Source organism: Opisthocomus hoazin, chromosome 11 (assembly GCF_030867145.1).
Source record: "Opisthocomus hoazin isolate bOpiHoa1 chromosome 11, bOpiHoa1.hap1, whole genome shotgun sequence".
NCBI classification, from domain to species: Eukaryota; Metazoa; Chordata; class Aves; order Opisthocomiformes; family Opisthocomidae; genus Opisthocomus; species Opisthocomus hoazin.
Genome location: NC_134424.1, coordinates 17,817,149 through 17,832,577, shown reverse-complemented (window position 1 = coordinate 17,832,577; position 15,429 = coordinate 17,817,149). Strand labels below are relative to the sequence as shown.

The window sequence follows — 15,429 nt, the reverse complement described above, 5'->3', positions numbered from 1 at the left end:
ACAAAATTCACAATGATTTCAAATACACTCTTCTAGTGAGCAATAATGGCTTATGGAAAATATTCTTTAACAGTGATAGCCATTAATTAATTAACAGTAGTGATGTATTTCGCTCCAACAAGTGATGGTTTCTCTAGTCTGTCTTGTATCATTTGAAATAACTTTCAGCTTCTGATAATATTATTGCAATAGGAGTAACTGCCAGTGTAAAACTGTGATTCAGCATCTTTCTTTGGTGTTGCTTATGACCTTCAGCTTCCTGTATTTTTAGTTCTTTGTTTTGTGAAAGTGACAGCAGCTATGGGGGGAGGAAGGGAATGAAATAGAACATTAGCAAAGATTCAGTTAAGAGCATTCAAGTAAGTGGAACAATACACACTCATAAAAAATCTGCAGAGAGAAAATGGATTTAGGAGGTGGCACAGTCTAGGGGTGCTAGGAAGAAGAAAAGTAGTGGAATGGTAAGATAGACTACAGTGTCAAATGAAGACCACAAAGGAACAAAGTGCAAAAATTGCTACTTTCATGATCTTCAAAGAGAACTACTAACCTTATCAAGTCAAACTATCATCAGCGTCCTTTTAACCCTATGTTGTTTTTGATCACCTTGTGCAAGAGAATACTGAAATGCTTGAAAGAAAGAATCTGTCAGGCCTTGTCATCGAAGAACAGTAAAAGAGAAAAAGTTGTGTTCATAAGTAAGGGAAATCAAAATGATTTTATTTTTTTCATGCCTGAAGAGAACCTGAAAATGCTTTTGATGCTGTCAGTTCAATACTTGTTATCAGTTTCACTTGCTGAATGATAGGAAGTAAAAGAAGATTGTAAATGCTGCTGATAGCAGAAGTGAAGCACTGAGAGGAATTCCAAAATGTTGCTGAAAAGGGAAACTAATAACCCAGACAAAATTCATCCCGTTGGGAAAAATAATAGTAACACAGAAGAAAGTTGTTTGAAAGTCTGCTTTTATGTATCACATGCATGACCTGAATCTTGAGTATTGGCAGGCCTTTTACTACTTCTGCTTTGGTTTTGCTTTACCTTCTTCCATTGAATTGTTAAAACTTGGAAACGTTAAAATGTGGAATTTGGAAGCATGTCTCCGTTCTGGCATTTCTCACCTGCTAGTGTAAACCACTAACAGTTTCCAGCAGTGAAGATAATGCAGAAAAGTTTTTAACCTGTAGGAGATACATTTTGAATTTTCTCACGTTGTGACATTGAGTGATGTTCTTCAAGGGTCAGTATTGGGATGTTGTTTAACATCTTTGCTGGTGACGTGGACAGTGGGATTGAGTGCACCCTCAGCAAGTTCGCCAACGACACCAAGCTGTGTGGTGTGGTTGACATGCTGGAGGGAAGAGATGCCATCCAGAGGGACCTGGACAGGCTTGAGAGGTGGGACTATGTGAACCTCACGAAGTTCAACAAGGCCAAGTGCAAGGTCCTGCACCTGGGTTGAGGCAATCCCCTGCATGAATACAGGCTGGGCAGAGAATGGAGCGAGAGCAGCTCTGAGGAGAAGGACTTGCAGGTGTTGGTTGATGAGAAGCTAAACATGACCCAGCAATGTGTGCTCACAGCCCAGAAGGCCAACCATATACTGTGCTGCATCAAAAGAAGCTTGGCCAGCAGGTCGAGGTGAGGGGATTCTGCCCCTCTACTCAGCTCTGGTGAGACCCCACCTGGAGTATGGTGCCCAGCTCTGGAGCCCCCAGCACAAAAAGGACATGGACCTGTTGGAGAGGGTCCGGAGGGGGCCACAGAAGTGATCAGAAGGCTGGAGCACCTCTCCTGTGAGGACAGGCTGAGCAAGGTGGGGTTCAGCCCAGAGAAGAGAAGGCTCCGGGGAGACATCAGAGCAGCGTTCCAGTACCTGAAGGGGCCTACAGGAAAGCTGGAGAGGGACTTTTTGCAAGGGCATGCAGGGATAGGACAAGGGGCAATGTCTTCAAGCTGAAAGAGGGTAGATTTCGATTAGATATAAGGAAGAAATTCACTATGAGGGTGGTGAGGCACTGGACCAGGTTGCCAAAAGAAGCTGTGGCTGCCCGCTCCCTGGCAGTGTTCAAGGCCAGGTTGCATCGGGCTTTGAGCAACCTGGTGTAGTGGAATGTGTCCCTGCCTATGGCAGGAGGTTGGAACTAGATGATCTACAAGGTCCCTTCTAACCCAACCCATTCTATAATTCTATGATTAATTTTCAGTAGTTATTTTGCTGACCTCACCAAGGAGCAACAAGTATCTGAGGCATGAGACTATGTTGGATTAGATGTATTGTAAACGTAGGAGGATAAGGTCCAGATGGTGGAAAATCTGCGATGCAGTTTGGTTTCTAGCAAGTTGTACAGTGATGTTTTGCACCTTCTGCAAATGAAGATAGTTGTTGTTGTCTTTACAGATAGTATAGTCAAAGTTATAACTACTTGAATAAGTTTTACAGAGATTGCAATTTGGAATTGGTTTAAAAATGCTTCATAGAGAGTGCATTTCTAAGAGTGACACAGTAGCTGAGGTGAGATTATACATTATTAATGTAAGCTTTTGTCTCCCTTATCAGATTTGCTTATAGATCGTATAGTATATGTACAGGGAGCCATGCATAACTGTTGTCCTGATAAGCTGTGACTTGGGTGCGCTGTCAGATTTCTTGAGACAACTGTCATAGCTACACATAGGATGACTAAAGTTTGTGGTTATAGCATCTTTGTGGCCATTTTCTGCCTGGGTTTGCAGTTTTGGAGAGCTTTATTGGCTAGTAGCTTCATTTCACTGTGGTTGACAGATATTTAAGCAATTCAGAGCCTCTTTCTACTACGTTCTTGATGTCCTTATTTTTCTTGTATCTGGTACTGAAGAAGATAAAGAATTGCTCTGAGATAAAAAGCTGAAGACTTTGATATTCTGTATTCGGCAGAGGTAGTTATGAAGATGCTGGCTGAAGGGTTTTTCCCTGTTTGTGGTAGATCTTGAGGTCCTGGACTCAGATGCCTAGTCCCAACTGATCTGTTTTCTCTGCAGCTGGAAAGTGCTTAGAGCTCCTTTGGACCTTTGCACTTCTGAAAACTAGTTACTTGTTTTATTCCGTAGAACACTTAAACTCAAGGTGAGTGAGAGAAAAATCGTATCTTAAAGTTGGTTTCCTATTTATTTAGCAGATTGCTGGTTGTGATGCTGTTAACATCTGCAAATGGACCTATGTTTCTAGTACATGGTCTTGATGTTGAACTTCTTGTGTGTGTGTTTAGGTGGATGTGGTGGTTCTCTCATGGTGGAGGATAATGTCATTTTGGTATGAGTGTTGGAAGTGGGGAAGAGAGCCCCTAACATTTATTCTTTTCTTTTTGTTCTTCTCCTTAATCTAACAGTAAAAAGAATATACGAAAGCAACGAATGAAGATCTTATACAATGCAGTTCTGGAAGCTCGAGAATCGGGCACGGGCAGACGGCTCTGTGATCTGTTTATGGTTAAACCATCCAAAAAGGACTATCCAGACTATTATAAAATTATCTTGGAGCCCATGGACTTGAAAATGATAGAACACAACATCCGCAATGATAAGTATGCAGCGGAAGAAGCCATGATAGAAGACATGAAGCTCATGTTCCGAAATGCAAGGCATTATAATGAGGAGGGCTCCCAGGTACTGTTTTGATTCTGCGGTCACACGTACCCCTCTGCTGCTTTCCAGACATACAGGTTATGTTAGGATGGTTTAGCTTTGACTGTTACTCACATTATTTATGATAATTGGTTATTGAAATAAAGAGAAATATGACTTTTTCTTTCTGCTGATGTTTTAAATTCTGTCTTCATCTATACTTGTATGAACACAAAACGCAGCACACTCCTTTGCAAAGGTTAAACTTATTTCCTGTTAGCTAAACTCATTCCTCAACTATAGATAATGTCAGCAGAATGTTTCCTAGTATGTTTTAAAAAAATAAGCTGGTTATTAAATTCTCATTATTCATCCTCAGTTAATCACATGAAGGTATATGTACAGTGAATGGTCACCAGCATGTGATTTGGAGCTCAGAACCTCTGAGAAGGGATGTCTTAGTTGGAAAGAAACCAGCTTTGTTTTCACTGAAGTGGAGAGTGTGGGAGGTCAGACTAGAAGACCTGACTTGTTCAGTCTAGCAAAAGGAGTCTGAAAGGAATATGCTTTTCACTTACAAATATATTGTGGGGTTTTTCTGTATTGTGGTGTTTCTCAGCCAGCAAGCATGATATTGTGGAACAGAGTAGTGGAAAGAAACCTCCAGCTGTTTCTAATGAGGAACTACTGTACAGGATTTTATGATGAGGTTGCATTCACTGGGGTTGGATTTGAAGACCCAGGAGAACAGTTCTAGTCCTGTGTACCTTGATGCAATCACAGTAGTTCAAGAGATCTTTCACTGCTCAGCAGAATGATTTGATGAGGAAGTTAAGACAGCTGCATCTTGCCACTTCATAGTCCTTGGAATAGAAAAGCAGCTTAATTGGATAATTTATTCAAGATTTATATCTCCCTGATTTAGGTGGTGTTCATCGGTTCTGCGTACCTGTATAAGTCTGTTGAAGGCGTACATTTGAGAAATAAGCCCTCTTTTTAATCAAGTAGTTGGTTTTGCATTCAGCTTTTTCAAACTAACGTTTAAATGTTTCTTGGGGGCTAGTTCTAAACAAGTCTAAACACAGTAAACCTCCTTCTGCTGTTTTATTTTGTGATTACTTTACTGATTAATAGGTATACAATGATGCCCATATGCTGGAAAAGATCCTTAAAGAAAAAAGAAAAGAACTGGGACCCCTAGCTGAAGATGATGATGTTGCATCCCCTAAACTAAAGCTAAGTAAGGCAACCTCATACATTACTATGCCTCATTTCAACACTTACAAAAACCCAACAATACAGATTAGCAGATCTTCCTTTTAGAATAGAAGACATGATGTACAGATTTACACTGACATGCCAAGTAGAATTATACTTTGACAGCAATTATGTGTTTGTATGTGCATACAATAAAATATATATAAAAAAATAAAATTCCGTTGTTGCATAGAGCATTTTCTAAGAAAAGTACCTTAGAATGAAGAAAGAAAACTTAGGAATGGTTGGAATGACTGGTGTTTCCACAGAATGGTAAATAAAATGTGAGGTTTATTTGGAAAATTATTGAAAGCCGTAAAAAACCACAGGTGTGAAATTTCCAGCAATGTCTGTTCCTAGAGCTGTTGCCCTTACAAACTAGATTTGCTACTACTCAAATCTAATGTCCCCTTAATATGTGTTCAGAACTTGGCAAACTGAGAAGGATAAAATTGCACAAGAAAGGCTTAAAGAAAATAACTGCACACAGCCGTCCTGAAAATAGAAATGTGTAGCTCTGACGTAACGTACAGGTAGTAGAGAATTCACAGGCAGAGACTGCGCAGTACAATAACAGAAATCTTGAATTAACCAAAAAGCAAATCTGATTGATAATCCCATGGGAGGCCTCATTTTACATTTTACCCGCAATAATCCTCTCTACTTTGGCATAAACCTATCATAAAGGAATCTGATAATATTTAGAATGCTTCATTTATTGATAGCAAAAGCCCTGTTATGACTGGATTTGTAACGACTGTAGAGAGAAGTTCATGTAGGGCTAGTAAGATCAAATTGAATTTACGGGAGTCTCCGACCTAATGACATTAGGTGCGGTAAGATGTTTTCCATGCTGAAGTCTGAAGAGACCTTCACCAGGTGGACCACAGAGGAAAGTGTCATTCTGTGTTTGCCAAAAATAACATTTTAAAATAAAAATTCGTACAGTTATGAAAAATAAATGAGGCTGCAACTTGAAGTGCGCTCCATGTTGCAAGTCTTCTGCTCGTACCATGAAGTGGTTCTTCCATAAGCAATTCTTATTGGAAAGCAGATGGACAAAGAAGTGTGCAAACTCTGCTTCTGTAATAATTTTGTTCCTTTTCTTTCTTTTTGTCTGCTTAGGTAGAAAAAGTGGCATTTCTCCTAAAAAATCAAAATACATGACTCCAATGCAACAGAAGTTGAATGAGGTGTATGAAGCAGTTAAGAATTACACGGATAAACGAGGCAGGCGGCTGAGTGCCATCTTCTTGAGGCTACCATCTCGGTCTGAACTTCCTGACTATTACGTAACCATTAAAAAGCCCGTTGACATGGAAAAGATCAGAAGTCATATGATGGCAAATAAATACCAGGATATTGATTCCATGGTAGAGGACTTTGTAATGATGTTCAATAATGCTTGCACATATAACGAGCCAGAATCTTTGATTTATAAAGATGCTCTGGTCCTGCATAAAGTTTTGCTTGAAACTCGGAGAGAGATAGAAGGAGATGAGGATTCTCATGTGCCCAATGTTACTTTGCTAATTCAGGAACTTATCCATAACCTTTTTGTATCTGTTATGAGCCACCAGGATGATGAGGGCAGATGCTACAGTGACTCCTTAGCTGAGATTCCTGCTGTTGATCCCAACTTCCCAAATAAACCTCCCCTGACTTTTGATATTATCCGAAAAAATGTTGAAAATAATCGCTATAGAAGATTGGACTTGTTCCAGGAGAATATGTTTGAGGTACTGGAGAGGGCAAGGAGAATGAACAGGTGAGCGAAGCCATATTTTTCAGGTATCCTTTGTCTTATTACATGAGTTTGCATGTTAGTATTAGACAAAGGCTGACTTTTTTTAAGGTGTTCGCTTTCGTTGATATAGGTGTTGAGAAAACTGAATCCTGGAAGCTCCATCAGGTCATCAGTGCAATGTATACTTTCATTTAAAAACAAGCAAAAAGTTAGGCTTCTGCTGTGAGATAATTTTGATGTTGATCTTCCAAAGGCTCACCTTGTGAAAACCAGATTTGTGCTAATGCTCAAACTGAAAAAAAATGAAGAGGAGGAGCTGTTTGCTAACTGCTTGACTAGTGGATTACTCTTTTGGAGCAATCACAGTTGTATGAGTTACGGTAATATTGTGTAAAAACTTGCAACTTCTTGCAGTGTTTTAATGGAGTTAGGTAGAGTACTTGGGGATGTGCAGGTAAAATCCTGACTCTGAAGGAGAGGAGGTAGTAAAAGATACTATGTAAAGGTGTATCTACTAACAGGAGTATGGGTAATTAAAATAAGTTGGTTTTGTTAATGTTATTACTTAAGTCTTCAGAAATTGACAGATTTAGAGGTCCAGTGGCAAGTAGTTTCGGTTGCAACCAGTTACCTTTGATTTTTCTGGTATTTCAGGCCTTGTGTATACAATAATACTGTTTTAGGTAAACTATAATGCAAACTGACAGCAAAGTAGCTGGTGGAGCATGACTTGCCAGTGTCTGCTGTTGCTTATTATGAGTAAGCACAGAAATCTATTGGTAGAGTGAAGCTTTACTTTTATCACCAAGTGTGGCGATTGATGGGTATGAGTTTAGGATCCTGTTCGACTCTGCACAAACTATATTTCTGCCCTGTTGTATGTATTTTTGTACAGGACTGATTCAGAGATTTACGAGGATGCGGTGGAACTTCAGCAGTTCTTTATTAAAATTCGAGATGAACTTTGTAAGAACGGAGAGATTCTTCTGTCACCTGCTCTCAGCTATACCACCAAGCATCTTCACAACGATGTAGAAAAGGAAAAGAAGGAAAAGCTGCCCAAAGAAATAGAAGAGGATAAGCTCAAAAGAGAGGAGGAGAAGAGAGGTAGCTACTTTCTTTTCATTAATTTTTAAATGTATGAACTGAAAAACATACCTATACATATGATGTATGCTCTGCTGTTGCTGCAGCTTCACCTGCTGAAAGGACCTTAATAGTCTGCTTGTCCATCCAAGGGTCTTGCATTTTAAAGTTATGAGAGATGTATTTTATTTTGGTCCTTATCAGCCATGCCAGACAGCTTTAAGAAGGAGCTGTAGGTAGATACTAACCTTAGGTAAACTCTTTAATCAGGACGCATTGGAGTACCAGGAGTCTTATTTCAGGGGTATTATAAATGGAAACAGTAGTTTTTACTGTACCTTTCTTCTCATAATAAACTTAGCAATGACTGTTCCAATTGACCTTCTAGTAATTTGCTTTTTGACAAATACTGGTTTCTTGATGTGCTGATAGTGTTATCTGTGATCACTCTTAACACTGCTAGAGAAATGGTATTTAAGTAAGACTTTTGCGTTTCTTACTTGGCTACTGTGAGTGTTAAGAGGAATGGGCTTGCACTGTTTCGCAGGGCAAGAAACCTGCTGTGAAGGTCCTTTGTGTTTCACAGTTCCTGGCTGTAACTGTGTCCATATAATCGTTGTGGAGCATGTCTAGGGGAATGAATAAAGCTCTCTAATTGCCCCTCTCCATAGATGGGAGCAGAGCGTTAGCTTTTTGTCCTTGAATTGTCTTTCCAGCATGGTTCATCTTCCCACATAGCACGCCATCAGTGGTAAAGTCTGGTTGTTCCGACCAGGCTCAGTATTATAAGAGGACAACAGCTGTGATGCCCTTTTTCTGTCTTCCTTTGAGTGTTAAAAACCCCAAAGAAAGCAATATGTGCCTTTCTGAAGGCTTCTGAGTTCAGTGTGGTCATCAGGTTCCTCTTCGCTCACTGGCAGGGCTCAATAAAATTCAGCTGAAGAAGGGATACCTAACCTTCTGCAGCACTAGTAGCAGAAAGGTTAGCAGCACAAAACATGCTTAAACCCTTTATTTACGCAGGAAGTCAGTGGCAGGGGGACGCATAAGGTATGACATGGCGCTTCTGCACTCGGCAAAGGGTGAGGGTATTCATATCAGCAATCTTGGCTAACGTGGAAATGCAGCATTACTAACATCTGGTTTTCCCTTCTTGAAATAAGAAGCGGAAAAGAGTGAAGATTCATCTGGATCAGCTGGGCTGTCAAGTTTACATCGGACCTACAGCCAGGACTGCAGCTTCAAGAACAGCATGTACCATGTAGGAGATTATGTGTATGTGGAGCCTGCTGAAGCCAACTTGCAACCTCACATAGTCTGTATTGAGAGGCTGTGGGAAGATTCAGCTGGTAAGGATGTGTTTGCTATAGGAAAACAATATGGTGAAACTTATTATTACTATTTAAAACTTCCAAATTGAGCTTTTTCTGTGTAGATGTTGTTTATTTTATTGCAGAAGTATGTGTGGACTGGTGAGTATTTTTGTTGTTTCTGAGTTGCTTTGTTCCAAATAATATTGCAAATATAAAGTTCTTGGATCAGTGCATACTTTTTTCTTGTTCATCTCTGCCTACCCTCAAACTATAAGCATTCCAGAGAATAGGCTCTGCTCAGTGGGACGAGCTCCTTGTAATTTAGGCGCAGAACACATGAGGTTTTTCTGTGCTGAGAAATCTGAACCGGGACATGTAACTGCAAATGTTCCACAGAACGACTGTTTCAGAACCTGCCTTTGTAAAATTTCAGAATTGAGCTGAATCCTAGGCAAAATCAAGCCAGAACAAGTAGTGTTTTGTTTTTTCTTATCAGTGATGCTTTCTGTTTGCAGCAGGTACTTCTCTTAAGTGTAAGGAAGGCTAAAGATATGGCAAGAGTATCAGATAAGCATGGTGCACTCTCAGCAAGCCTGGAAACTACAGATGCTGAGAACTACAGTGGGGTATAGTGGAGTTGATAATTTTGGTTGCACTTTTCTTTTTTAAAGGAATGGAACGGGTGTGTTACAAGAAGAGGTTAAAAAGACAATGACATGTAAATTTGGAGAGGAGAAATGTGAGCCAGGATATAATGAAGGTTTGCAAAATCATGAAGTGGGTAGATAAGGTGAATGCAGAAATACTACTTAACAAAACCATCAGTACTAGAGTTAGAGGGCACTCATCGACACTAATAAATCCGATTAAAACACGTGAATGTGTTTGGCTTTTTGATACAGCAGGTAGTGAGCCTCCTGGCTTCCCCAGGAGCTTGTGGAGTTAGATTATATCAGCAGTTTCCAAAATGGGTGAGAGAAGTCCATGTACAGCAGGTCTAAACCAAATAATAAAGGGAATAACCAGCAAATAATAGCCAAATAAAGAGAACAGCTCTCTAACATCGCTAACGCAATGACTGTAAAAGGAGTGGAATGAACTATGGAGAGTGGCCAAGATCAAATGCATTTTCCCAATAGCCTGTCCTGCTCTCTCAGTTGGATGCAGTGTATTTGGGTAGATGGACCATTGGCTAGTTGGACGTTTCCTATGTTTGTTTGTCTGTGATAGAGTAAGTGAATAGCACTGTTTATTCTGGTTCAGTCTACAGATTACAAATTTTCCTTGATTTAGAAAAAAAGCACATACTTGTAACTTCTTACAAATCATTGTTAACAATTTGAATTTGTCACAGCATAATGTGGAAGAAATAGTTCTTAACAAACTTGAAAGCAGTTATCCAAGGTTCTTCAAATAATCAGGTGATTGTTGTGTAGACTTTGAAGATATTTCAAGGCCTGAAAGTCAAGATTTGTAAATAAGAACGATTTCTTCCTTTATTTTACCGAGTCAGGTTTTACTGGGAAAAACACCATTGGCAGGCTTTTTCATCAACCTAGTTTTCCTTATCTTTATACTCTCAGTATATAAATGACTACATGGCTATTTGATTAATCAGTCAATTAACTCTGGTTGTTTTTTCTTGCTTGTGCATTAGAGAATATGCCATTTTACGTCTTTTTCTCCCTCTTTTTTGTGTTGTTTTTAAGGAGAGAAATGGCTCTATGGCTGTTGGTTTTATCGACCAAATGAAACATTTCATCTTGCAACACGAAAATTCTTGGAGAAAGAAGTTTTTAAAAGCGACTATTACAATAAAGTTCCTGTTAGCAAAATTTTAGGCAAGTGTGTAGTCATGTTTGTCAAGGTAAGAGACTGTTCAGATTAATTTGTTAAGCAAATAATACGCTCTCTGCTATTTTCTTGAAGAGCTGTAGGCATTTTAACAGAGACACGTACTACTAATACTTAAATAAAATAGGACATTCCCCTGTGTACCGTTTGTATTCTTCAAGAGATATGTAGTTCATCCAAGTGACGGTGTTTCCCAGTGGTTTGGTTTGTAGAATCATATTCTTATTAGATAATTAGCTAACTGATTTTTCAGAGCATCTAGTAGAGAAATTGCAAGTAGCTTCTTAAAGGTTCCCAGAAAATCATGTAGATTTAGGTTTGTTAAGAGAGGGAGACTTGAATGGCTTGTTAAGAGGATGAAATCTTCCATCTCTGTCTCAAGTTTGATTCCACATCATCCTTGTGTTGAGGATTTTTGGCTTGTTTGCAGCATACCTATCTCAGCGGGTTTTCTGAAGGTTGTGTGTATGGAACAAAGTGCTGCAGCTGCTGAGTACATGAATGGGTGTCATGATCACGTATCAATGAGTGTGGAGCTTTTCGCCCCCCCAAAATTTGATGGTCAAGTCCTCTTTCCAAGTCAAAGCTCAGAAATCTTGTAAAAGTGGTTTTAGACTGCAGATCTTGTACTTTTTAATGTACTGTTTTGGTAAATGAATAAAACCAAACTTTTGTCACATGATAATCTGTACTGAACTTAAATTCTTCTCTAAGCGTGGGCGTTTTGCTTGTAGTTTTTAATGTAACTTGTATGTGAAACTGGAAGGAAAGAACTCATTAGAAAGGCTTTATTAGTCTAATAGTGTCTGGCAGGCAAAAACCAGGAAGCATGAGACGGAGTTCACTGGGTGTCTGTGGGGTGTGTGTGTGTTGCTGAAAATATTTCGTATTTTTTCTTCAATCTGCAGGAATATTTTAAATTGTGTCCTGAAAACTTCAGAGATGAGGATGTCTATGTCTGCGAGTCGCGTTATTCTGCGAAGACAAAATCTTTTAAAAAGATTAAACTGTGGACTATGCCTGTAAGCTCTGTAAGATTTGTCCCACGAGATGTGCCCCTGCCTGTGGTCCGTGTTGCTTCTGTGTTTGCCAATACAGACAAAGTAGATGAGGACAAACACGCTGAAACATTGGAGGACGGTAAGATGGGAGAGAGTATCCTTCATCTTGAAAAGGTATGTAAGATAACAAGTGATTGACAGATAAAGAATGACAATATGACTTGGTTTCAACAGCATCCAGACACAATAAAATATAAATAAATTGAATGTTTATGTTATAAATTGTTATACACATTTTTAAGCAAATAGAAACAAAATATGATTAGACTAAACAGAAACAAACTGTGTGCCTATTTGCCAGATTCTACAAATGCTTTCTTGTGATCATCTGAAGGGGTTAGTTTTGGGGTTTTTTTTTACCACTTTAGAAAAGAAAATTACACTTTTACAGTAAAACTTGCCTTAGGCCTAAAAATCAGTAGAACTGAAAGTCTAATTTTAGTTCATGGCAATGCTGAAATGCTTTATTATGTAGTATTTCAGTAAAATAGTGAGTAGCTAGGCAGCAGCAAGCAATATGTAATATTATGTTGTTTGTGACCTATTTATGGTTGATAACTGAGCAGTTTATTGTTGAAATGCATAAGAATATTTCTGTCCAAGATACTGAGTAAAATGGTTTATTGTCTTTGGAGTCATAAAAGAAATAAATTTAAATAAATTTAATTCAATTTAATACATTATCTAAAATAAATTTAGAGCCATAAAAAATAAACTTGGTCATAAAATAAATCCACTTTACATTGAGCTCTCCAACAGAATTTGATAACAGAATACCCAGCACACTTAATTGTCAGCTTTAGTCAGACACTTGGTATATATTATTGTATTTATTCACAACATGACAAAAGGAATTAATTCTAATGACAGAATGAAAACTTGTAGGGTCTTTTCTGTCCACACCTTGGGGAGATAGCCTGTGTTTTCGTTGGCTTTCTGAAATCCTAGACTAAAAGGTCAAATGAGGCACAATGTGAGTTTTGACTAAAAAGTGAGAAATTAAATAGGGCAGATGGTATGAATTTGCAAGCAATACATGGAGTGTTCATATTATTGTATATGAGAGTTGAATAATTCAATTTCTATGTACATTAACTTGGCCATGTACTCAATTCTTGCCTCTTAAGCATGTGACTGCACTTTAAAACAAACCCTTAAAATAAGCTAACAAGGCCTGGCTTGGCCAGTTAACTTTGAAGCAGTAGAGCGAAACCAGACCTGTAAATTACTGTTCTGGCAAAATTACGGCTTTGTGAAATAGGAAAGCTTGTGACTTACATGGAGGGTATCTTTGGCTTTGCTACTTCATTTTTAAATTTCAAGGCCCCTCACTTTTACATGTACAGCTCGTTTTAATGTTTATCTACTATTGGTGACATAAAGATAGTCTTCTACTTACACTTGGTGTCTTTTTATTTCTGAGTTTGATTTTCCTTATTCCACAAATTTCTAAATGCATGTTCTTCTGCAGGACAAAGAAGATGTTCCGGTAGAAATGTCCAATGGAGAACCTGGTTGCCATTACTTTGAACAACTCTGCTACAATGATATGTGGCTTAAGGTTGGAGACTGTGTCTTCATAAAGTCACATGGGTTAGTGCGACCTCGGGTGGGAAGGTAGGTGCAACTTCTTTGTCTGCAGTTTGTGTTCATGAAAATAATTCGGACAAAAGACAGGCTTGTTGCAAAAAGTATAAAAGAGGAGGGGAAAAAATCTTCTGAATGAAGCTGAATGTTACAAGCTCTTAACAGGCTGAGGCAGAAGTTTAGCTGCCTAATGACAAGGCGATACAGTTGTACAGTTGGAATAGGCTGTTCTTCTGTACTCATTTATTCCTGAACAACCCACTGCATCCAGCTGTCTCATTTAGGAGGGATGGCCTTTAATTTATGTCAGTGGTTTGGTTTTCTTTACAGAATTGAAAAGATGTGGGTGCGAGATGGAGCTGCATATTTCTTTGGTCCGATCTTTATACATCCTGAAGAAACTGAACATGAACCAACTAAAATGTTCTACAAGAAAGAAGTGTTTTTGAGTAACTTGGAGGAGACCTGTCCAATGACTTGCATTTTGGGTAATTATTAACAACTTCAAATCCAATGGACAGTCTCCTTCTTTTCCTGTACAATCTGAAGTGATGTATAGCTATGTGTAGGGTTGATTCCAAGTATATTTTTTTATATTGAGTGGGAGAGGGGAGATTATTTGCTCCATTTCTAATATGCATTCCTGTCTTTGAGACCTGTAGTGAGAATTTTCAGTATAAGGAAGCTTTCTTACAATAAAGGAATTACATACATGATATCAAAGTGAAGGTTGTCTGTAGCCAGAGAACAGAAAACTCCCTTATTCTCACTTACTAATGTAATTATTCCGGTATGTATTACCTGGAAAGTCAGTCCAGAAGGAGGCTGAAATTTCAGTTGTTGTATAAGGTGATGGCTGTGTACTTTGTTCTGTAGTTATGATGCTGTGCTAAATGTAGGTAACTGACTAGTGGGCACGGGATTTTTTTATTTTGCAGGTTTTCTTGTTCTTTGAAAAAACCCAAGAGCAGCATTAAGTTCGTGTAGGTTTCTCTTGAGTGGCATTATTTAATAGGGAATCAATTGGTCTGTTTTCCATAGTTGTGCCAAATACCAGGAATCTTCCAGACTTACAAGACTGGAAAAAACTTGAGTTTCCACACTTTGTGTAAAATGTCTGCAAGTATGGCTGCCTTCTTACCCAGCTCTTTCATTTCTGCAGGAAAGTGTGCTGTTCTGTCATTCAAGGACTTCCTCTCCTGCAGACCAACAGAAATCTCTGAAAACGATGTTTTTCTTTGTGAGAGCCGCTACAATGAAAGCGACAAACAAATGAAGAAGTTTAAAGGGCTGAAGAGGTTTTCACTCTCTGCAAAAGTTGTAGATGATGAAATATACTATTTTAGGTAAAAAAGTGATGGGAATGTGGGCGTCGCCCGAGCACTGTGGTGGACAGAGCCTGGTTGGCAGCTGAGCCCCTGCCCAGCCACTTGCTGACTCCCTCGCAGCAGGATGGGGGAGAAAAAGGAAGGGCAAAAGCAGGAAGAACTCCTGGGTCAAGTTAAAGATAGTTTAACAAGTGAAGCCAAGCTGCATTCACAAACAAAGCAAAATAAGGAATTAATTCATAGAAGCATAGAATGCTTTGGGTTGGAAGGGACCTTTAGAGGCCATCTAGCCCAACCCCCCTGCAGTAAGCAGGGACATCTGCAACTGGATCAGGTTGCTCAGAGCCCCATCCAACCTGACCCTGAGTGTTTCCAGGGATGGGGCCTCCACTACCTCTCTGGGCAATCTGTTCCAGTGTTTCACCACCCTTATGGTAGAAAATATCTTCCTTACGTCTAGTCTAAATCTACCCTCCCTTAGTTTAAAGCCATTGCTCCTTGTCCTATCGCTACAAGCCCTGCTGAAAATATTTTCCCCATCTTTCCTATAGGCCCCTTCAGGTACTGGAAGGCTGCTGTAATGTCTCCCCTGT

At 39.2% G+C, this 15,429-nt stretch overlaps 1 protein-coding gene across 9 annotated transcripts in view; it reads left to right on the top strand.

The window, feature by feature from the left end:
• PBRM1 (polybromo 1) overlaps window positions 1-15,429 on the top strand; it is a 67,051-nt gene that overhangs the window by 30,540 nt on the left and 21,082 nt on the right. For all 9 annotated transcript variants that reach the window (XM_075432331.1, XM_075432330.1, XM_075432329.1 and 6 more), the window contains 10 exons: window positions 3,369-3,645; window positions 4,738-4,843; window positions 5,986-6,628; window positions 7,503-7,714; window positions 8,857-9,042; window positions 10,716-10,873; window positions 11,769-12,035; window positions 13,393-13,538; window positions 13,839-13,996; window positions 14,671-14,854. In XM_075432331.1, the coding sequence (XP_075288446.1) occupies window positions 3,369-3,645; window positions 4,738-4,843; window positions 5,986-6,628; window positions 7,503-7,714; window positions 8,857-9,042; window positions 10,716-10,873; window positions 11,769-12,035; window positions 13,393-13,538; window positions 13,839-13,996; window positions 14,671-14,854 (2,337 nt within the window). The remainder of the gene's footprint in view (window positions 1-3,368; window positions 3,646-4,737; window positions 4,844-5,985; window positions 6,629-7,502; window positions 7,715-8,856; window positions 9,043-10,715; window positions 10,874-11,768; window positions 12,036-13,392; window positions 13,539-13,838; window positions 13,997-14,670; window positions 14,855-15,429) is intronic.